Below are 24,327 nucleotides of genomic sequence, written 5' to 3' on the forward strand. Positions count from 1 at the left end.
CCAATGCAGCATCTAGGTTTTGCCCAGTGATGTGTGTTTGTGTGAATAATAGTGATGATTTGATTGGCTAGTCAACCCATAGCAATGATTTGATTGACTGAGCAAAGTACATATTGAGGATAAAATGTGAGGACAGAAAAGTGAAGACGGAAAAGTGAGGACGCAAATTGTGATTGGCCAGAATTAGATAATGTATGATGATGTAGGTCAGGATGATAAGAACGCCCCTCACTTCACACGGGTGTGATTTTTTTATCTATGAAGCAAGCAATGCGGCACATCATCGAAGTTTGCCCTCTCCAAAGACTGAAAGGAGGACAATTAGTTGATCTCCATACAGCAGATCAGGAGGTAATCGCTTGGCTTATAGCCTAGGGACTTTGCATTCGCCAAATAAATAAACACACGCACACACACGCGCAAACACACACACGTACACACACGTACACACACACACACACACACACACACACACACACACACACACACACACACACACACACACACACACACACACACACACACACACACACACACACACGTAAACGTACACGCACGCACGCACGCACGCACGCACGCACGCACGCACGCACGCACGCACGCACACACTCACTCACTCCGTGCCAGTCAATGTGTCTCGATATGTCAGCGATACCCTTGATGGACAAAGCACACATGCATAATTACACCTCTAAGGTATGGGGGGTTCAACGGTCCGTAGGGATTGTTATTGGAACTCTGAAAGTGAACGATGATGAGGGACGAGCCACGTTCCCTAGAGGCAGAGGGTATTTATAGTGAGGGTTTAGGAAAAAAGGAAAACTCATAAGAAAAAACACACAAACGCATTGATTGCTTTAAATACCTTCGTTGTCCTTCAGGGTGAAGTTGGGATTAAGTGGCAGCTGGCTCGGCAGGGCGAAAGAGAACTGCTGTCCGTTGGCGAAGTTGTCCTTGTCCACTGCCGTGATCGTCCGGATCACCTGTTTTTGTTTTTTTGAGAGAGAGAAGATGAAGGGAGCACGTGAGCCAGCATCCAATTTTTAGGTAAAGGTAAAACACCCGCATCTTTCACATAGCCCCGCATTGAATGCACATGCACACGCACACGCAACACGCACGCACGCACGCACGCACGTACGCACGCACGCACGCACACACGCACACACACACAGCTCATCAGAGGGTATGCGAGTGACACATCATCATCATACTGTTATGCAGGAACGCCTACTGAGTGGCAAAAAACGACTTTCTGTCCTTGACAGCCCATACATACAGAAAGGTCCTATCTGATTGCATTAAACAACGTTAAACAATGTTAAACTGACTTTGCCTCACACTTTACCAATCACTTTGCCACTCGATTTGCCACTCACTTTATACATGCGCATAGCCTCTATTGGTTCGCCATTTTCATCAAAACAAAGTCTACTGAACAATCAGCAGCTGGCCAGGTGCCAGCTTTTCTATTGTAAAAAATGAATAGAATAAATAAATAAATAAAATAAAATAAAATAAAGAAATATATATATAAAATTACGTCTTGGCACAGGGGGTTTTACTGCTTAAAACGTAACCAAACGTTCCTGGCACAGATTGGGTTAATGTGTGACCTGGCTGAGGAAGAAAAGTCATTCAGCTCTGCCCGGGAGGTTGCCAAATGTCTGGCAGCATTGCATCCAAAAAATGGAGGGGCTGTTGAGATGTTTGTTGAACTGTTGTGCCTCCCTGTGTTTAGCGTCCTTGTCAAAAAAATCATTCTCCAGCCGAGTTCACATCTTAAAACTTGACAACATGAGCCAGAAGAGGATGACACGGCTCAGTAACATCCTGGACTGCAGATTGGTTATAGCCCACCATGTGAGACGTTTCATTAGCAACACATCGGCAACTATAAGTGCCCAGTAATTCCGGGTTTTGATGCCTTTTTAAAGGTCCAGTGCAATGCCATTTTCGGTCATTTTATTTTGAGGTTTAGGACTGAAATGGCCTCGCAACCAATCCGAAGGTTCCATCCACCAGGCTATGGCTGGGTGGGATCCCACTCACGTGGTGCCCAGTGTTATTGTTTGAAGCCTGCAGGCACACACTGCTGCTGTGCAGTTAGTGTTTTGGTTTTGGTTGTTCAGGCTAACGTCGAGGGGTTGGTGTTGTGCTACTGTGCTGCTAGTGTTTTGCTTGTTAGTGTATAATTTATTCTGCACCTGGCTTTGTTGTGAACGGTGCACCTACTTTACACTGCACAAAATATTACATCTTACATTTAGTTGGCAGCCTCTACTTAAAACCTCTTCCAACGCTTTCCCAGACCATGGGAGTCTAGCACATGATCAACCTCCCCCGAATATCATTTTTAACACTCATAGAGCCATACCTGCGGTGCCACAAATTATGATAATTACCCATTGAAAGCCTTAGCCGCGGTGCCACCTGTAATAAGCTTTATATCAAAATCGACCGGCTGAAGCTAAACACATACCTCTAGTGCTGCCCAGGTTGCTAGGCAATGCCTTCGTCCCTCCCAGCACAAGGTGGAATGCATGCTCATGCCATAGCAATCCACTTACTGTGGTTTCTTTCCTGCCTGTTTTCTCTGAAAAATACTCCAAAGTCCTTCTTTTCGTCAAATCCGTCCGGCGTTCAGATGTGAATGTCGCATCGCGGCCGACATATTACCGTTTCTGCCGAAAGATAAACAACATTGCCAGCTGCTAAGATTACAATGTGCTTTCGGTTTCATCTCTGCGAGGCGAGTGACACACACGGAAGCGGGGCTCAAAGCTATGACTGCCGCTGAAGTACCTAGACAGCACACTAGATGGCGGCGTTCATAGCATCTTATTCTGAAAGCCGTTTAACTCGGAAACCGAGAATCAAGAAGTGATTTTTTGCCATGTAAAGGGTGCCGCGATTTGTATTTAATCCACCCAAAACATACATTTTGTAACCAAGGATCATATCGTTTAGAGAAATGAGGCGCAAATCAAGCTTGTTTTGAGCCAAAAAGAAGATTGAGAGACATTACGATTCTAAAAACTGCGTCCCCGTAGAAGACCGATGTCTGAGGTCAATATCGGTAGAGAGTGCTAAATCCACAGGTTCATGTAGTTTTTTATTCCATTGTAATCCCCATAGGGGGGATTTTAGATCGCCTCATATAAGAACTGTGTTTGAAAAATATTCCGCCGAATAATTTAAGTCATAACACCACCGTGACCATTGTAGGCGTAATCCCACTACCAGAATCAGAATAGGGTCGACATGGTGTGTGGTTGCTAGGCCCAAGTTTACCAGCATTATTATCCCGCCCTCAATGTCTTCACATATTGTACAGTTAATATAAAACGCTGCACCCATTATAACGATGCACCCATCATCAAACAGTGACGCGCACCTATGGTAACATCATTCTTACACCTTTGTATTTCTTTTTTCGTGGAACTATAGAGCACATGTCGGTTGAGCTTCTAGTCCATATTATGCCAGTCGCGCTGAATGCAAACAGGCTTAAGGCTTAAGACTCGCCAGCATATTTTATGCATTGGAGGAGTGTTCATATGTTAATTAAGGGCGCAATGCAGTATCTGCTATTATGTCACTTGACTTAAAAAGATGTGGGTCAGACCACAAAAACAAATGTTTGGTTTGATACAAGAGCCAAGTGTGTCGAAACGAGAAATGGAGCGCTTCAGCTGCGCTGGTCCTGGCTTCGTCTATCCCTACATTAAAAAAGCAATTATGCATTTAACTACTGGATCATACAGGGGTGTCGCTTACCAAAAAGAACATGTAGTAGTTGGGACGGGCGAGTGGTAAATATACAAGCTACACCGGCACCGCATCATGTTCTGAGAATAAACGAAATGGCTCAATATGTTTCAAACACCGCAGTTTGAATCGGCCATAGATCGGTCATTTCTTAACCTTTTTTTAAATGAATCCCAAAATTACTCCCAGTTAAACGATATCAAGTGAAAATGTAACGTCGGGTCAGCCGATGTTAGTCACATTACGCACACAGAACAGAAACAAGTGTGAAATTAATCAGACAAGTTGTTTGGTCTTGTGGCCATAAGGACTCTGTTGTTGTTGCCAGTCTAAGTGCCCTTATTATACTGTATTTATGTACTGTATGTACTGTATGTTTTTGTTTGGTTCCCACAGCACGGCAGTGTCCTGCTAGTCCCATTCTCCTGGCTGCTATTTTCTGGCACACCCCTGGTATTCCATCCTACAGATTCTTGTTGGTAACACTCTTGCTGATGTTAAGTACTGCATGCAACATTCTGGCACCCATCTAGAGACTGCAGGGTTGGCTTCAGGGTCCAGCAAAACATCATCACTGCCGTAGAACAGACTACCGCTGCATAGAAGAAGCTGAGTTTGATTTGGCGGGGGAGGTTGTTGGAGTTCCATACGCTGGCTATGCAGTTCAGGGCGCCCTCCATGAGAGAGACATAGCAATGATATGAAAACACTGACAGACTGAAGCTATAAATATGTCAGCAGATGTCAGCTATTTTCTCCCCAATAACAACTCTTTACATGTTTGGCGGCCTGCCAATCATTCTTTTCACAAACATACACACGTGGAGTCCCTATTTTGGGTGTTTTCATAATACAAAATAAATTATAAATAAAGGTATGCATAAATGAATAAATAAATAAATAAGACGGTCATTTTTTAGGAGTGACGATTAATCAGCTCTCTCCTTTTGGAATGTTCTTGCTGTTTGACTCTCAGCGCAGAACCAGAACTGCGAGTGCAAACAACAGTTCACTGCATAATGCATGTGGCCACGGCAGCTGCTTGGAGATGATACTCAGCTCTCAGCACCTGCGGGTGCAGTTATGTGTGTGTGTGTGTGTGTGTGTGTGTGTGTGTGTGTGTGTGTGTGTGTGTGTGTGTGTGTGTGTGTGTGTGTGTGTGTGTGTGTGTGTGTGTGTGTGTGTGTGTGTGTGTGTGTGTGTGTGTGTGTGTGTGTGTGTGTGCGCGTGCGTGTGCACACTGGTTTATATGTGCGTCTGGGGAGAGATGTGGGGTTAACAGAATGAGCAAATGCATGAGAGAGAGAGAGAGGGAAAGAGAGAGAGAGAGAGAGAGAGAGAGAGAGAGAGAGAGAGATGGGGGCTGCATTACAGTTGTTTTGCATGGTCATAATGAGACACTCACCTGCCCGGGCTTTGAACTCTCACACACAATGACCTCTTCGTCTGTGGCTATTTCTGGCGGGTTGTCATTCACGTCCAGCACCTGAACAGTGACAGGGACGTGATTGATGAGGCTGGGGTTCTCTGCGATGAAAGGAAGTGAAATGGGAAGAGAGAAAAAAATAACAGAATTCATGTATGATTAATAAGCCATGCTGAGTAGCCATCTGCATAGCACAACGTTTCTCAACCAAGCGGTCAGTCCCAAAAGTGGTTCGCAGGGTGTTCTGACGCAGGGTCACTGGCAGAGAGCAATTTTAGTCAAAGAATATTGTGCTATTAAATACATGCTCCTCATAATAACGTGAATAGGATGGACATTCCACTGTTTGCCGTGGTCAATCGAACAATACGGAAGCTAGCACTTAAAAATGGTTAGGCCTATCTCTGAAGTTTAATTCAACAAGACATGCTGAATCTATCCAATTCCAGGCATGTGGTCCTCCTGACTCCACAGGTAGTGTCAAACGTGAGGCCCCCAGCGGGACCCCAGTTGAGCACCACTGCTCTAAACCAGTCCTAACCTACAGACAGGTCTCGGTGGGTGCTCGATCTGCTCATGTAATATTAAATTTAAAGTATAGGACATGTCAAGAGCTCCTGGCTAGGGACTGCCTAGTGCCCTCCTCGCTTGGGATAATATATTCCTTGACAGGCAGTGGGGGCATGTGGGGTTGCGGGAGGTGATCTTGTGCAGTGTAAAGCATATTTGAGCAGGCTTTTTGTGGCAGCCTATTTGTTTTTGTTTTTTGGTTGCTGTACTCTACTTGTTGTTAAGATGGATTATTTGCCCCGGCTCTGCATTCGCATGAGCAATTCGTTGGCATGCCATGCTGAGGGATGAAGCTAGTAAAACTAGTGTGTGAGCGCACGTTTACACCAATAGGTGTGAATGTGTCTATATCCTCTGGCCGCCCACATGCACACTACCACAGGAGGCTATTGTGGTCATGTGATTGATAGTGAAAGTAAAACATTTACATTTTGCCTTTCAGGCATTTAGCTGACATGTTTGTCCACAGAGTTACAGAGGGCAGTGAAGACTAAGGAACTGGGTAAAGAAATGAGAGCCAAGAAGCCAAGGCCAAAATAGCTTTTGGACTTATGGTAGCTATGCTGTATTGATTTGAATTGCTAATATTCAACTGGCTTCCAAATAGGATTGGACCGTTAGGAAGATTCCAAGGGTACCGGGGCTGAGAGGTGTCCTGAAAGTGGTCAAATGGTTTATAGATCATAGCCTACTGTTTAACAAACATTTCATAATAAGACCCTACATAGCACCATGACTAAATAAATTAAGTAAGTATACTCCTCTTCTTCGACTTATTTGTGAAGGTTATCTTATTGTAATTCTGAACAATAGTCAACTCAGAGAGCGGCTCAACATTCCAGCCATGATTTCTTACAAGGACAAGCAGACAAATGATTCAAGGTTCACAGCTACACTTTGTAATTCAGAAAATCAACCTTTATAGAGTCAGTATGAATGTGCAATAATATCCTTGAATACTAAGGAAAGGTGAAGCGATAAAGAAACATTAGCATGCAGCACCTCTGACTGTTGGGAAAGGATTTGCCTAATTGTGATTACAAATTGGCTCAAGTTACCTGATAGGAATTCTTGAAGCTATTGGGGCCTGAATTGATTTAATTCATTTTCAAAGTAAGCAAAGGACATCGAAACAATAGGGACTCATTTGGTTTTGTAGTTGATTATGAAAATAAATGAATACATACATAAAATATGTATGCTAACTGACATGAACTCTGTCTAATCAATATGCAAATGGTGGACTTCATCTTTGTTTTCTTGTGCATGCTAATTGTTAATTCCACCACTTAATCGTGTTGAATTGGATAGTGCTCAAATTAAATATTAATTACAATCATCATGCCCTTATACGGTAGGATAATATGTAATTCTGAAATATGATTTTGATACATGTGTTGTGTGTATCATGTTAAAATATAACAACATACTATTGAATGAATTATTGGATTAGTATTTTTCATACAGACGAAACAGTGCATAACTCTTTTAGGAGATGTAAATGTGCAGGCACACGCCTAGGAATCATGAGAATCTCTTGTTCAATGGTGAATTTATTTATTTATAACAAAATCACATTGGCAAGGTCTAACAACTTAACGAATCCATACTATATATACTACAACAAGCCGATGAATAGCACTTCTACATCGCAAGTTCAAAGTCCACCCAGTTTTCTCTCACGGTAAAGAGGAGAGCATTGGAAACTGTGAGAGATTATTTTAGACGTATGCATGCCTCCTAAAAGAGAGCTCCATCTGTGCACTTCTTCTAATGTCTCTAGTCTAAATGAAAAATACTAATCCAATTTCAGAATTACATGCTACTACCTATTCCGCTCTATTGCAAAAAAAAGCCATTCCTCTCCGTCCCCGATCTAGAAACCATCATTCATGTCCTCATAACATCCCATTTAGATTACTGTAATTCCCTCTACAATGGGATCAGTCAGTCTGCCCTATCCCGTCTCCAATTGGCCCAAAATGCAGCAAAGCAAAGCAAAGTAAAGTTCTTTGTTTACCCAGGGTAAGTGGACTAAGCTCGAGATGCTTGTTTACAGCCACGCCCTGCTCATAGAACATTTCATGGTTGGGGTTCAATGCCTTGCTCAAGGGCACTTCAGCGGTGGTAATTTTAACATGCCGGTCCGGGGATTCGAACTGGCGACCTTCCGGTATCAAGACCGCTCCGCAAACCGTTAGGCCACCGCTGCCCAGCAGCAGCCAGGCTCTTGACCGATACCAAGAAGAAGAGAGACCACATTACCCCCGTCCTGGCCTCCCTCCACTGGTTGCCAGTGCGGTTCAGAATCAAATTTAAGACCCTTTTATTTGTGTACAAAGCTCTTAATGGACTAGCCCCTGCCTACATCACATACCTTGTATTTTTAAATGTGCATTATAAATTAACGGGGTTTGATTTGATTACTGTAAAAAGGCATAATGATGTCATTTGAACACTGTCAAATTAAATTAAAACTAGGACATCAACCTATAAGTGCGCTTGCTGCCTTCCTCACTTGAGATATATTTTCCTGGGGGTGCAGATAGGGTGCGTGCGTGCGTGGGTGCGTGCGTGCGTGCGTGCGTGCGTGCGTACGTGTGTTGCATGTGCAGGTTTGTGTTATGATGGTTGACAGGCAAAAAATGTAGTATGGTTCCAAGTTGATGCTTGAGATACCATTCAAAAGATTCCACTTCTTTGATTTATGTGATCACCGATTTCTCAAGTTCTGTATGTTAATCCTGTAAAATATATGTAATTTCCGTTCCCATGCAGGGACCAGTGTGGAGAACAATTGCTCCATGTGAGTTGCAACTGTGCTCTGCAGGGCCATATACAGTAGCAATCAAAACTTTCTATACGTTTTGTTCATATTGACGTTGCACTATGCCACCAATTTTATGGTCATACTTTATCTCTCCGAATCTGACCCCATGGGCTATTATGTACTATTTCACCACTGTTACACCGTACAGTAGCCTATGTTGATGTATACTGATACTGCCACAGTACGACACTGTACAGTACAGTATGTTTTCTCAATTCCACTGTTCACAGTTCATCTCGGGCCATGCACAATACAGGATGTACTGTATGTCCCAATGTCAATGCACGCTGGCAGGGTTACAGCTGTGCTCAATCAAAATTAGACCAACAATAAACCAAAGCTCAGTCTGTATAAAGACTTCATGTTATCTGTATTGTCTATTATTGCATTGTCTATTATGCACCTTGTACAAAGGCTGTTATTGTACAAAAGCATTATTAAACCTGTTCTGTTTTATTGTCCAATTTGTCTCTGTTTACTAATAACTTTTTACCCAAATTGCTTTTACATTATTGGCCTTCCCTCACCAATACTTTCTGAAATGAACGATAAAGCCATCACAGGTTTAGCACTCACAATATTAAATCCCTCAATCATCACTGTTCACTCATAACTTCCAGACGCTTTGCGCTTTGAAATGCTTCATCTTGTCTTGGTGTTGTTGTAAAACTTGTTGTTGTAAAACAGCAGATCTACAAGCTCTTTGTAAAGTTTTGGTAAAAGTATGTTTTGATGCGGATACATTTGTACTTTTACTTGTAACAGAGAATATCTTTGCAGTATTGATACTTAAAGATGTCGTGCCGGTGCCATATTTCATCCTAAAACATGATCATCAGGTATTATTTATTATATAAGGAGGAAGAGGTTTTTCAAAAACGTGTACAGTATTTGTTAAAATGTAATTTTTATGTGGACACGCCCACCAGTTCATTAAGTATGCCTGGTCTGTCTGGTGGGTGGTGATGGGTGGTGATCCACCTGAACTGAAGCCGCACCCACCGCTGTTGTTGTATGATAAAGGGGGAGGGGTTAGGGGTGGGGATGATATTGTGATGTCACTATATCACTGTTTTTTTTTTCTGTGGCACGTTTGACTGTCAAGGTTTCAGCCTCCAGGAATAAACCCTAAATAATTGCACATACTGTACCAAGGGGTCTAAGTACTGTCACCTCATAAAGCCATGAAAAACTGCCAACTGGAAAGAATACAAAAATCACGGCACTCCACTCCTTTAAGTAAAACATGTGACTACTTCTTCACTGCTGTCATTCCATCTAGCCTTGTTAAACAACAACACCGCTTTAACAGTAGCAGCATTCCATGCAACCAGCGAAGTGATCAATCTGTCGGGAAAACAAAACATGTGTGGCAACATGCCACTAAATGCCGTCTGACTTCAAACACAAGCCTTTAATTCATGTCAACATTACGAGCTCATGAATGCCTGCTGCCTCGGCATGAAGTTAGCAGAAAAAGCAACGCATGTTGCCTCCACTTAGAGGACATCCGTGTATGCCAAAACAATTAGCAAATCATTATTTTGACAGAAAGGGAAGGGGAAAGGCTAATGGTTTGATAACATCAGTCCACAACGAGGGAAAATTATTTGACCCTCATCATAGCTCATCTACTGTAGCTATGAGGTTAATTAACCCTATAAAACCCAGCCTTATCACTTAAGTGATAAGGCTTATGAAGTTATGGAGGGAGAAAAATACATTCAACCCATCTGATGGATGGATGGATGGATGGATGGATGGATGGGTGGATGGATGGATGGATGGATGGATGGATGGATGGATGGATGGATGGATGGATGGATGGATGGATGGATGGATGGATGAATGAATGAATTCATGGATGGATGGATGGATGGATGGATGGATGGATGAATGAATGAATGAATGGATGGATGGATGGATGGATGGATGGATGGATGGATGGATGCATGCATGCATGGATGGATGGATGGATGGATGGAAGGAAGGATGAATGAATGAATGAATGAATGAATTCATGAATGAATGAATTACATCATCTCAGTCCATGAGCAATATAATGGATTTTGTAATGTCAAAATACTGGATTTGTGTAAGAGAAATTATACTTTTTTTTTTTTTTTTTACTGTCTTTTTTGTCTTTGTCTTTCGTGAAAGAAATCGGCCTATAAGTAGGCCTATCGTGATTCGAATCGTGAGTTGAGTGAATTGTTATCTATCGGCTACTTGAAAATAGCTGATCTACAAGCTCACAACGCATGCACAATGAGAGCTTGTAGATCTGCTATTTTCAAAAGAATCTTGAAAAAATGTAAGCATTTGTAATATCTTTTGAAACATTTTAACAACACAAAATCATTTCAGATGGGGGTCCATGTCTAAATCAATATACTGTACATAATGTGGGTCCTTGACATGAAGATGTTTGAGAGCTACTGGCCAAATGCTGCTTTCAGACTCACTCTCAGCTGGTGGGTTCTGGGTAAATACATAAAGCTCTGTAGCAAACAAAGGCTTATTGATACCGCTATGTGTTGTTCAACAGAGAAACTCTACAAAAAAAATGTAACCACACACACTAGACGTATAAAAACCTTTTAAAATTCAAGGTTGCAACATTAATAGCAGTAACAAAATGTGAAATCTGGCAAGGAAACCCAAACTCAATTCTGGTTACATATGGAACCAAATGGACCTGTAATTTTGTTCCATTTGTACACACTTCAGACCTGGAAGGGTCCTTTTGGAACCCCTTCAAGGAACCCAGAGAGTCCATGGACCCCACTTTGATCATTTTTTTAATTACACACTGGTATCGGATCGGTACTCGGTATCGACCGATACGCAAGTTATGGGATCGGTATCGCGAAGGAAAGAAGTGTTATCGGTACATCTCTAATCTGAAATCTGAACAATGTTATACACATTTACGCTTGTAAAATACTGGGTTCATAGAGAGCAGCTGGTGGGTACCTACCAACCTCCGAGGCGGTCACAGTGATGTTGTGCCACGGCGTGGCCTCCCTATCCAGGGACTGGCTGGTCCGGATCATGCCACTGTCCTCGTCGACAGTGAAGTACCTGTCCTCCTCTGCACTCCCTTCATCGTCCATGTAATACCTGTCCATAGAGGAAACAGAAGATCAGAGATTTGTTACAAAAGGAGATGTCCGGTGAGAGAGTGACCCGTCGTATAATGACAAAGGTCATCCAAACGACGAGGTGATTTCCCGAAGCAGGGCTGCATGTGGTCATCTTGGCGGTCCAAATACAAGGGGGACATTTCAATGGATGTTCGCTCCAGAATAGGGATGCTAGGGTTAATTTCTGTAATTTTAGATTTTTAGACTTTGGCTATTCAAAAATTGCAGATAATATACAAGCTGACAAAAAAATCTTTGTCCCTGTCGGGGACTACAAATTTGACACCCCCAAATGAGACAGCGGCCCCACTTCAGGTCCGTTAGAACGGTGTACTGCAGCTGTCAATGCAATCCCTATGAGAGGCATCATAAAATACCGTCATTTCACTGGTTGATTACTGAGGCTGTAGCGATTTGTTCTAATAAAGTGTCCCATTTGTTTGATTTGTCCTTTTTAATGTCACATAACTGCCATCTCAATATACAACCCACAATGTACTATAATATACCCCATCAGTGTGTAAAAACTGATAGCATCGTAAATATCAAGTTAAAGTGGTCGCATGGTATATACGTCACGGTTGTATCCCTTGAGGTTTTCAATACCCAGATACATTTGTGTTTAGTTTTATAGGCTATTTATTTTGGGGAAATTATCCAAACAGCATCTTGCAAGACTAATTATTAATACAAACCTGGAGAATTCACCAGGTAGTTGAAAATTATTTCCTCAATTACATTCAGCCAAGTTAATACTATTAAAACACACACGTTTTAATGTATCATGTACCGTCGGAGCTCCGCGGTAGGTAGAACATATAAGCCCCGTCAAAATAGAATTCCACTCTTCAAAGTCAGCGCTCGTAGCCTAGTAAAGACAGTGACGTCACTGAAATGCATCTACTTTGTCTATCTGCCGTCTCCTCTCTGCTCTGTTAACATTATGGGTAACCTATTCAAGTGGTAAAAAATTTGAAACACGTCCTCTATTGAGAAAACAAGAAGATAATAATTATGTTGACAAATACACTCCATACATTTGGAAAATATATTGATTTGATTCAAATCAATATAGTCTTCAGTTCATTTGGTATTATTTTAAAAGTAGGCTAACCACAGTCCCCAAATGAGACAGCGGCCCCACCTGAAGTGGGGCCGCTGTCTCATTTGGGGGCGTGACATTTGTAGTCCCTGTGTGTCCCTGCACAGTCTTGTCTAGGTCTTGCAGTTCTGTGTGTTGTTCATGTTCTAGTTTTCCTGGTTCTACGTTCTTCACCAGGTGTTTCTCATGTGTAATCAGCCCTCTTGTGTATATTAGTCTTGTTCCCCAGTCAGTCCCTGTTGGCTCATTGTTTGGTGTCATGTTGTGTTATCTGTTCACTTATAATAAAACACCCAACCATGGGTTTTTGACACTACCTGCCTGGTTGTCCTGCTTTTGGGTCCTCACTACACCACTATACACAGTGAGAACATGCAACAAGTCAAACTCCACACATTGTTTTGCATGTTCTCCTGTTGCATTTATGAGTGAGTGGTTTTCTCCTGTGAAAAGTATAGAGGTATGTTTTATGACATTTTATAAGCATGCTGTGTCTGATTTTCTTGATTGCTCACATTTTAAAGCAATTCACATTTTAAAGCAATTTTCTCTCAACACAGCATGTGTTCTCGCCAGTGTCTAGGGTGCCTGAATGGCCTGAATCTCCAATGTTAGCTGCACAACTCCAACACGCAACACTGTTCCATGTGAAAGCTATTGAATCTCAGAATGGTGACGTAAAGTGATCTAGGAGTCTAAGTCCATGTTTGTGATTCAATTTAATCTATTTCCATGGTGCAGTTTCCTCGTTTCCTCAGCATAATTAGCATACATAAAAAACATATTTTTTTAACAGAGGATCTTAGATTCTGTCATCGTGAAAAAAATGCATATTCATTTAATCGTAGTAGTATTGTATGTGCGTGGGTGTGTGTGTGTAGGGGGGGATTAACAAACAAAGGTGCCGTGTGCATGCACGTCCTATATACATTTATAGAATAAATATACGGATACAATGTTTTGTTTGGGCTCACAGCACCAAATTCTTGTATGAAAATGTCATTCTTAACTGTTTACCAATGATTAGTGTTACAACCTGAATTGTACATCTAGATTTTTATCTCAATTTATTTCAAGGCATACCCTAGTCCAGGCATGTCCAAAGTCCCCACAGCTTCCTTCCTAAGTATTATTTATCCGATATAAAACTATAACATTACGTATTTAATTTACCTACGTATACTAGGCTGTGTATGTTGTAACAGGATATAATAGGCTACACGTATATAGTATACTGTATACTACTAGGCAACTGTATATGTTGTAACCGGAAGGATGCAATACAGGCTATGTTTGTCTGCTGTTGCTAGTAAGTTGTGACAGGTACAGTATTGTTGAGCTCTTTCTTTCTTTCTACTTACCGTACGTATATATACTCAAAGCTTATGGTGTCTCTCTCAACCTGCTCCACAGGTACACGAGCCAGGGTGATGACCCCAGACCCCTAAACTCAGCTTCTTCTCAGCCCTGAGTCCATTCTCCTGTGACATGCTGTGAATGCTGGACCATAGAGCCTGCCCTAAATCACTGACCATTGCACTACACCAGAATGCTATGTGCAGTACTAAACATCCAAGGCTGAGTGAGAAGATGGCAGCCAGGAGGTCGGTGCCATTGATACTGGGAGGAAAGTACTGGCCAGCTAGCCAGATGTATGGAGGATGGAGATGACTAGAGGGAGCGCTGGAGAGCTCAGAGAGATGGGTTCCAATCTTTGACCTGTTTGATCACTTACACAAACGATGAAGTCAAGATGGCTCAAGGTAGGTAAGGTTTTTTGCTCCTTTGCTGCTGCTGTGTTGTATGCTGTGTGTATGTGTGATTCAAGCTGGTGTACTATTATGTTGTGTGGCTCTTAATCACTTCAATACACTTTTTTCTATTTCCTTTTGGTTTGAGCTAGAGGCTTTAAAACATCAATTCCAAATGTTAATTTTCAATTGAAGACTGATAAACAGTAGGTTATGTGTGTTGTGTTGTGTTGTGGTTCCTGAGGTTTGTTGTGAGTTATTGTGACAGGGTGGCTGTATTGGTTCATGACTGGCATGGTGGCAAAGAATGTCTCTATGTAGGCCTATTCTCTCTCTCTCCTCTCTCGATCTGCTGCTTGATTTGCAACAGTTGTGTAACTAGCCTCACATCAGTGTGGGGTATAGACCCCATCACTGCACAGAACATGTTCTTCTGTTTACAAACTTTGAACACGTCAACTAACTTGACATTCCAACTGACCCAGTAAGGCCTGATGGAAATGCAGCTTAGTTGAAGTTTAGTTGAATAGAGTCAAAAGCTTTGTGTGACTGTGATGCGGTGAAGTGAAAAAATGAAATAACACAAACATTACAACAATTAAACAAAGCTGTGACCTGATGAAAATAAACTTAACTAGCCTAAATCAACCCATTTCAACCAACTATAATGAGTAAAATATTAAATTATATAAATGCAGTGCAGTTGATCAACTTGGGTCGGCTCCCACAGTGTCAGTTTTCTCCCCACCAGTTCTGGGTGCCTGACACAGTGCTCTGCCAGCCTCATCCTTCTCTCTCTGACCTTGTCTGACATGTGGTAGGTCCCTGTAGAAAAAATGGGTTGCAAAATCGTGGGATAAAAATTATTAAAAAATATATATATATATTTTGAGAGAGGACTTGGGGTGTCCCGTTTGGTCCAGGGACAAATATTTAAATAGTTTAAATGTGGCTGTATCCAACAAATGTTGTGCTGTACAAACGTGTTGTGCCTTTGAAAAGGTTTCTCCCCAGCTCACAAATGTAGCCTGTGTTGGTGAGTAGTGAGTAACAAGGAAGTAACAACGAAAAAAAGAAGGAAAAAAAAGGAAGAATCTTCACCCATGGAATGGTGCATCATGAACCCCCACCACTATTGTGTCAGGTGGGTCTATGATGGACCCACCACACAATAGTGGTGGTCCCCAGGATGCTCTTAGTCAGGATGGTGAAAACCCCTGATCTACTACACAAAGGACAGATCAGAAAGTAAGCCTCTCTTTGCAGGGTTCTACTATTGAGCAGGTTGTCACTATTGATAAAACACTGCCATGGGTCCTCTCCGATTAATAACACAGTGGTGAGAATGAGTAATGGCATCTATGCCATTACAAGGATGGTCATCTGCTAACTAACACAACAATTCATCTAGGCATACAATCTCTAGTTCTGTCAAACCTGGACTGCTGTCCTGTTATCTGGTCTAGTGCATCAAAGCAAGAACTTGGTCAACTCCAGTTTGCTCAGAACAGAGTGGCACCACTAGCACTGCACTGCTCTGTCAGGAGTAGTGTGGATGCTATGCATGCCAATCGGTCAAGGGTGGATGAAAGACTGGCATGCAGCCTTAGGGTCCAGGCGTTGTCGCCTGGATCAGCGACAGGTCTGCTCCAGGTCTGCTCATGAGGGGCGCGCGATGCGTAGCTTAAATAAACAATCACAATACAGGTCGTGTGGCGTGTGCACGAAACGAACACGCATGCAACAATCTCAAGTCGTAGATGGGACATTTTGTCAACTTTTTAACATAGCTCCTTTTTTCAGCACATTTTTTCCAATCAGGAAACACTGATTAGAAGTACATTTCCAGGGTGTGCATAATACCTCCTTATTCCCACTGTACTAAAATACATATAATTTTGGGTGGACCATGACATGACATGAAAAAGTTTGAGCACGACTGATGAAGCAACATACGTTTTTCAGAAACAGAATCGGCTTCAGATCTTAATGGGTTAAAACAAGATGAAATGCCCGCAAGGGGAATGAAATCTAAATTTGGCTCAGGAGTGGAAGCGTGAAATCAACATTGACTGTGTGTATGTCCTAATTTATCTTTTAATGACCCGTTTACACCTTTAATCCAGCCTTTATTCCCCTGAGTAATTTATAAGTCAACAAATGCTCATTGACATGGAAAATGTGAGAAGGGAAACGGTGGTGTGGGGAATGGAAGGGATAATACAGTATAGGATTGCTCTCATTTGACATAATGAACTGTTTCTTACAGAGCGTGTAGCGGGCGACGCACAGCAGAAATTCTGTCATGGTTTATTAAATGCCGGGGATAAAAGAGCACAGCAAAGCTATTTCAGCTGGAAGAGCAAAGAGTAAGACAAAGTTTAGGTACCAAGCAGCCACTTTGTCAAGTGTAAGAATTAGCATAGTGGGTTGCTTGTGTTGTCACATTTTCATGGGGGGACTGACAGTGTTGCGCTGTTACTCTGGAGGCTTAACATGAAAGCAGCACACGGATCAAAGAAATAGTACAATATCTGCCATGCATACTAAGAATGGGTTGGCAACATAGAAGAAGATCCTTACTGTACTTTTATTTATTTTTGCTTCATAAAAAACTGCAAGATCGTTATCAATAATATGCAGTAGCCTCTGGATTTTAGTGCGCTGGGGGAAACTAATCAGGCCGTAATTACAAGCTAGTATGTAATAGGCTCTATGCACAGCAGCTATATTGTAAAGAATTGTCCTTTTTTTTCTCTCTCTTCCCTGGGTTCAAATAGATGTTAACCAAGCATCCCCGTCATTCATCCCCCTCTGTGGGGAACACTGCGATTGATGCACATGAAGGAAATGGACAAAGCATTCCACCAGGAAAGTAGAGGCCCTTTCTCATGGAGATGCATGTCCCCCACTTTTTACAGCAAATCTTACGCATTGGTCTTTTAATTCTTATTGTGATCAAAGATAGAATTTTAAACCATCCCTCCTCTTGCCCATCTTCAAAACATAATTCATCACATAGAGCGTGTTCAATGAACACGCTCTATGTGATGAAATATGGTGTTCATGTTCAAATGTGGCACACTGAGACATGACCATAATACATGTAAGTGTCTCTATGCCGCACTAAAACTGCTGTTAAGGAAATCCCCAGGCTCTGTAGCGAAGTGGCAGGGCTCTGGACTATGATCCTATAACATGTAATAGCACCAGAAAATTGAAACTTATTGATGTATGAGAAAATCATCATCTTGTGAGGAGTTACAAGATTGCAGCTACCCCATCATGTAATAGGTGTGATACAGTGGGAATTAAAATTAATCCCAGGGAAAGAAGCAGAGGGACTGGAGAGCACTTTGTGATACAGGTGACGGCACGGTGAAAAAACATGGGATTAGCTTCCAGCCTAAAGCTAATATGAAATTATGAATGGCCTTTCTACAGATGTTTTCACTGTGCATTAATTTTCTCTACCATGAGGGTATTTGATGAGTACTCATACATAATTAGCAGCTTGATTACAGTAGGTAAAAGTGTGTGTGTGTGTGTGTGTGTGTGTGTGTGTGTGTGTGTGTGTGTGTGTGTGTGTGTGTGTGTGTGTGTGTGTGTGTGTGTGTGTGTGTGTGTGTGTGTGTGTGTGTGTGTGTGTGTGTGTGTGTGTGTGTGTGTGCGCGCGCGCGCGATCAACAATAGGACCGTGGTTATTATTTACATTCGGCCATGATAGGCCGGTTGTGTTTTGCCATAAAGCTGCTTCTTAGATATTACCTGCATCTTCTCCGTCTTTGATACCATGGGTTTGTGATGGCTGTGTAGTGTGTGTCACAAGTTACAGTACTTCCTTCATAAATTGAACATGTGAATTATTGTGTCAAATTATGGCAGGAAACCAGAGGATATATTTCAGTGTCGTTTCTATGCAAGGCATTATATCTATTTTCAATGTTGAGATCCCTCATTTCACAGTCTTTCAACTACAAAACGGTTCTGTCTCAAGCATTTTGTGCCTTTCTGAATGATAATGGCATCATTACAAACCATGTTGTTGGCTGCTTTTATCCAAAAGATCCCGCAATGCGTGCATACCGTTTTGGTAGAAAATTGGGCAAAGGAACTGTAGCCTGGCTAATAAGCCAGACCGAATCAGCCGTTGCTGAGTGTGATTTGAGTCTGGCTTATTAGCCAGGCTAAAGGAACTGACCCTGGCGATGCAAATGGATGATGCTCAAACAGCACAGCCACATTGTTACTGGCAGTGGTGGAAAGTAACTAAGTATGTTTACTGAAGTACTGTACATAAGTACATTTTTGATGTATTTGTAGCCTACTTTACTTTCCAATACTTTTACTTCACTACATCTCAGAGGCAAATATTGTACTTTTACTCTACTACATTAATTTGAAAACTTTAGTTACTAGTTACTTCGATTATTATTACAAAACATACATTAAACACTTGAATTCAGCCCTATATACATTTCAGCCATTCGAAAATAGCCGATCTACACAATGCGTCGCGATACGACGCATTGTGAGCTTGTACTGTAGATCTGCTATTTTCAGAATATTTGTTTATATTTGAAAACTTCTACTTTTGGTACTTTAAGCATATTTTGAATTCCGGACTTTTACTTGTAACTGAGTACTTCTATATTGCAGTATTGATACTTTTACTTAAGTAAAGCATTTGAGTACCACTGTGCTTAAACAGCAGAGCCACATTGTTACTGGATGCTAGCTTCACCTGTGAGGGTGAGCAGTGATTGCCCTTCCACTTACAGTACAGCTATCACATTAGCATTCACACTTTTCAGCAAAGCAGTGGTTTGAAAGGAATTACAAAAGTACTGCAAAAATATAAAACACTTTTGCCACCAATGCAAAGACAGTTTTTGGGAGTTTAAAGCCTACTTTACCTAGTGGACGCACTCTGAGCCCCCCCACCACACGTATAAAATGCACATTTTATACAAAGTGTGTTTATATAAAGTATGTTTCCACTGCACTCTCTACAGATCTCGTCAATAGAAAAATCCCATTGACCAGATTTTAACTCCCGGTAAAATATTTTCTTTTCTGCGCAGGAAGTTGAAAGTAGGCTACCATAGCGTTAAGGAGACGTCCTCCTAACGCTATGGACTAGATCTATTAGGTGTTACTGTGTGCCAGCTTAGACATCTCCTGGACAGTTCCTGCCTTGTCTTGTATGCTTTCTCTGGTAGATGTGTGTGCGTGTGTGTGGGGGACCGCCTCACCTGACGGGGCTGTTCCTGCCGTCGGGGTCACGAGCCGTCACGGCACCCACTTCCGTTCCCATGGGAGCGTTTTCATAAACATCGAAGATGTAGTAATCCATAGTGAAGACGGGCGGTTCGTCTACATCGCCCACTGTGATTTTCAGGCTGGCAGTGTCTTTGAATGCTCCGAGATAGGTGAAGCGAGGGTCTACATGCATGTTTGTACCCTCGATGTGGAGCATGTAGGTCTTCTTCCTCTCATAGTTCAGTGGCTGTCGAGGAATGGCAGTCAATCAGTATAGACCTTTGGTTTTTGAGGTTGTTTTGCAATGCAAGAGTGCAAAGTGGGGTTAAGGACATTGGGTACTGCATTACTCCAAGCGAACACCTTCTTAAGTTCTTACACCTGAACCCAAGTCATCCCCAACATCAGGTTTCAACCAGGATAGACTAAGTTGATTAAGTTTACAAAAAAACACTTACATTCATGACTTTTTCTGAGATAAAAAAAACCTCATACTGTACTGTACTCGTACTGTATTCTGTACTGTACTCGTACTATGTACTGTACTCGTACTGTACTGTACTGTACTGTACTGTACTGTACTGTACTGTACTGTACTGTACTGTACTGTACTGTACTGTACTGTACTGTACTGTAGACATACATGGGACTTCACGGTCCCAGGCTAAACTGCAGGGGATCTCGGAGCAGCAGTGGGCCCCAGAGACGCAGGCCGGTGTGCGGATACGCCCTGGTGGCTGTCAACCACTGCCCCAGCTATGGGAAAATAGCAGGGGAGACAGACCTCTTTACTCTTGTCAGCAGCCTGCCTAGGAGAGGGAAACTTAAAACCTACTGTCCCAGCTTTCTCGGCCATGGCAGATGAACCTTGGGCTTAAAGGGTGGGGCCAGTATTGCGCACACTGCACTCCACTTAAAAACTCCATTGCACAGGCCTGAAGGCTGATAGCCACGTATATGGAGACGTACAGATGATTGAGACAAAGTTAGTCATTGGAAAAAGAAAAGATGATAACCTACAGTTGGTGAATCAGCTTTCACCAACTGAAAAAGGTAAAAAGAAAAGAAAAAAGGACCCAAACACTAATGAAATAAGATGCCTACATGGCTTCTAGACAAAATGTCAGGCAATGAATGCTTTGGACTTGTCTCAGCGAGAATGACTTCCCGCTTCTAAGGAGCAGTTTAATTACCTTTTTCAGGCTGATGATTCCCTCTCCGGTGTCCCTATCTGTGTATATAGAAAATGTGTTGGCGCCCTCCGAGTTGATGATGCTGTACTTGATGTCGGCGTTGACACCCACGTCCTCATCATTAGCTTTGATTTTCCCCACCGGTTTCCCCTCTTGTGCTGATTCTGGGACGTAAAGCTGGTAATTTTCTGTGGAAGAACATTGAAGTGGGAGTGATGCTGATTTTAAAAGGAGCATTTCAACCACCCAGCCAGCAGTGAAAGCGACCGTCCACGAGAGAGTCTTATGGTTGTTTAGTGTTATATTATGCATATGAAACAGCAATTTAAATATATGTTCTTACTTTTTGTACAGAATGTTCCAATTTAAATGGCATTAACTGAAAATTGTTTGTAGAAAATAAGTGTCCAACTGATGGCATCAGTGGGTGGGAAGATTTAACTTCACAGGATTAATGGTGCAAAGCATTCCACAGTACGGGTAGTATGCATGAAGTTATGAATTTAGCCAAATGCCTCCACACTTTTACTGACTGATCGAGCTAATGATATAAGCTAAGCATTTAGACCCGGTTAACCTCTGTTCCCTTGGGGAAAGTCATTAAAAAATATGCCACAATTCTGAAATTGACATTAAATACTAAACTGGATTTGATAGCACTCAAATGGAGTCTATAAAACACTGAGTCACATAATCATTCAGAAAATGTTGATGGTTCAGTAATAGTTTTCGCTGTGGCACAAAGTGAACAATTCATAGCTATGAGTGACTGGAATTGATTATAGGTACTTTCAGAGACAAGCTACCATGAATTTATAATTACATAGTTAGCATGTATTATTAACACAGATAGACAGGATAAGACTTTCCAAAACAGAATGAGGATTTTGACTTTATAGACGGGAAGTATTCCTAATAAATTGCTGGCACAAAATACTGTACATGCTCAGAAATGCTTCTCAAAACCTGGCACAAGGTTATATCTCATTTTCTTTTCTACCAGCATCTTAATTGTGTTATTCACATGAGGTCCCAGCTAGGTGTTAATTAGTCTACAACTTCTACCAAGAAAGAAAACCAGCAGCACAGTTGAAAAGCCTTTGTGAGGGAACTTAATTGCTTGTCTCGGCTCAAACGTTTTCTACTCTGACGATGCAGAGGAGACACAATAATGAGAGGATTCTTACAGAATGAATAACGCAAAAAAGCTGGTGTTTTAAATTTGGATACGTTGCAGCTTAAGTCTATACAGTTGACAAAATGAGTAGCTTTATTGACTAGAATTTGACGTGACATTGTTCCAAAATGTTAAATATATTGTCACTGTCACGGCAGAATAATTGTACAGAAGGCTATATGTCCACTTTTCAGGAAATGGAAAAAATATATAAAAATAGGTCACTCTGTATCGCCTGACAATGTCATACTACTAAGAAATACGTCGGAGATACAAGGTTTCTGCTTGACAGCGACAAAATGAGCTCTTTATAATTTCTATCTCAGGACAGTATACGTACTTTGGGGGAACTTGGGGGGGTTGTCGTTGACATCGGACAGTGTGATGTTGATGGTGGTGGAGCCCGATAGTCCTCCCACCTGGCCGGCCATGTCTTTGGCTTGGATGACCACAGCATAGTGCTCCCTCGCCTCCCGGTCCATGTTCGATAAGGCCGTTCTGATGATCCCTGAAAGCGCCATGGAGAAGGAAAATGTAACATTACACACTGACAAGCATTTACAAGCCAAATGAGGTACAATCACACATTCAATTTGTTTTAGCAGGTAGGGACGGGTCATATGACTTCAAATCGATATCAGGATTATTTCAAACGTTTTGCCTCTTACGATTAAAATAAATAAATAGCCGATTGATCTACAAGCTAATAATAGTTTAGCCATGGGTGCCAATTTATCAATGTCTAAGCAGATGGGGAGGTGTTTAGTGTCTTTGCTTAAAGGCACTGTGACAGGAGGCTACTGAAGTACATGTTTACTTATTTATATGCCGCTGCCTTTGCCTTTGACTGTTTTACTTTATTCCTCTTATGCACTTTAATCATCTGTTATTTTTTATTATATATATTTAGTTTTATGCATTCCAATGTCATTGTATAATTGTGTTTCCTTTGCTTGATGTTCTGTGCAATGCACAATGAATTCCCTTGTTGTTATACAGATACAATAGCCTTGCCTACAGTATTTGTATGGGACAATGCACATTAATGAACATTCAATACATTTAAGTGAAATTAACCATCTGAACATGATTGTACAAACACAACAAATACAGAAATGAACATACAACTCCTAGTTGGCCTATACTCAACCTACAATTGTGAGTGACCAGGAAGCAGTTAATTATTATGTGCTCAATGACACTTTCAGAAGGTGTCATTGCTGCTGTTTGGATCAAACATCCTTCCTCAATCCTCAGCCATGTCCAGCCCCTTGCAACATCTCCGGAAGAAACCAGACTCCAACTATGGACAACAAAGCTTGAGAATGACCCCCCTCCTATTGACATGGGAGAATCCCCCCTTCTGAAGACCTCCCTTTTGGCTCAGAAGCACCACGGGTCCAGGGGAAGACACTCAACCACCTGAGAACAGGAACGGGGCGATTAAAAGCTTCTATGGCCAGATGGGGCTACAAAACCAGCCCAACCATTTGTGAATTTGGAGAAGAGGACCATACGATGCTGCCCTCTACTACCCAACCCGTGCAGCTTAAAAGATCTTGCAGAGTTCAACAACAATGCAAAAGACTGTGTAAAGAAATGGGAAACTGTCACCTAACCACATGATTCAAAGACACGAAAAGAAGAAGAATCATGTCTTGATCGCCTAGCACAATATCGGATCCTCACTGACGGTTACAGTGTGCATTGCACCAAACAACAGTAATGATGAGATTTCAGTTCAATGGAAAGGAATTACATCCAAATGTCCCTATTCTATGGGGTGGAGCTGTACAATCTAATCTCTACCACCCTGCTTCATTGCATTGTGCCAAGGACCGCCGATATGTTCTTCTGAAAGCGGAACTTTCTGAGATGGATGCGCGCCGTCTGAAAGGCATCACCGATCGAGCTCCAGCGAGCAAGTCACCAGCTGAGCGGCTGATTCAGACAGATAGATGGATAGAGAAGTTTTTATCCCACGATTTTCCCATTTTTTCACCCAGTGTCAATTATATAATGTAATCCTAGGTGCTACACTTCCTCTGCCAACCTGGGGAGGGCAGCGGACTGACCTCATGCTGCTTCTATGCATGAGC

The 24,327-nt window shown here is 42.0% G+C and overlaps 1 protein-coding gene across 1 annotated transcript in view; it reads right to left on the reverse strand.

The window, feature by feature from the left end:
* LOC306912890 (cadherin-18) overlaps window positions 1–24,327 on the reverse strand; it is a gene marked incomplete at both ends in the record, with an annotated part of 114,942 nt that overhangs the window by 35,645 nt on the left and 54,970 nt on the right. Inside the window, 6 exons of the mRNA XM_079489344.1 lie at window positions 866–983; window positions 5,177–5,298; window positions 11,578–11,720; window positions 19,852–20,105; window positions 21,052–21,239; window positions 22,569–22,736. Of these exons, the coding sequence (XP_079345470.1) occupies window positions 866–983; window positions 5,177–5,298; window positions 11,578–11,720; window positions 19,852–20,105; window positions 21,052–21,239; window positions 22,569–22,736 (993 nt within the window). The remainder of the gene's footprint in view (window positions 1–865; window positions 984–5,176; window positions 5,299–11,577; window positions 11,721–19,851; window positions 20,106–21,051; window positions 21,240–22,568; window positions 22,737–24,327) is intronic.

The sequence above is a fragment of the Electrona antarctica genome, assembly GCF_951216825.1.
Source record: "Electrona antarctica genome assembly, chromosome: 20".
NCBI classification, from domain to species: Eukaryota; Metazoa; Chordata; class Actinopteri; order Myctophiformes; family Myctophidae; genus Electrona; species Electrona antarctica.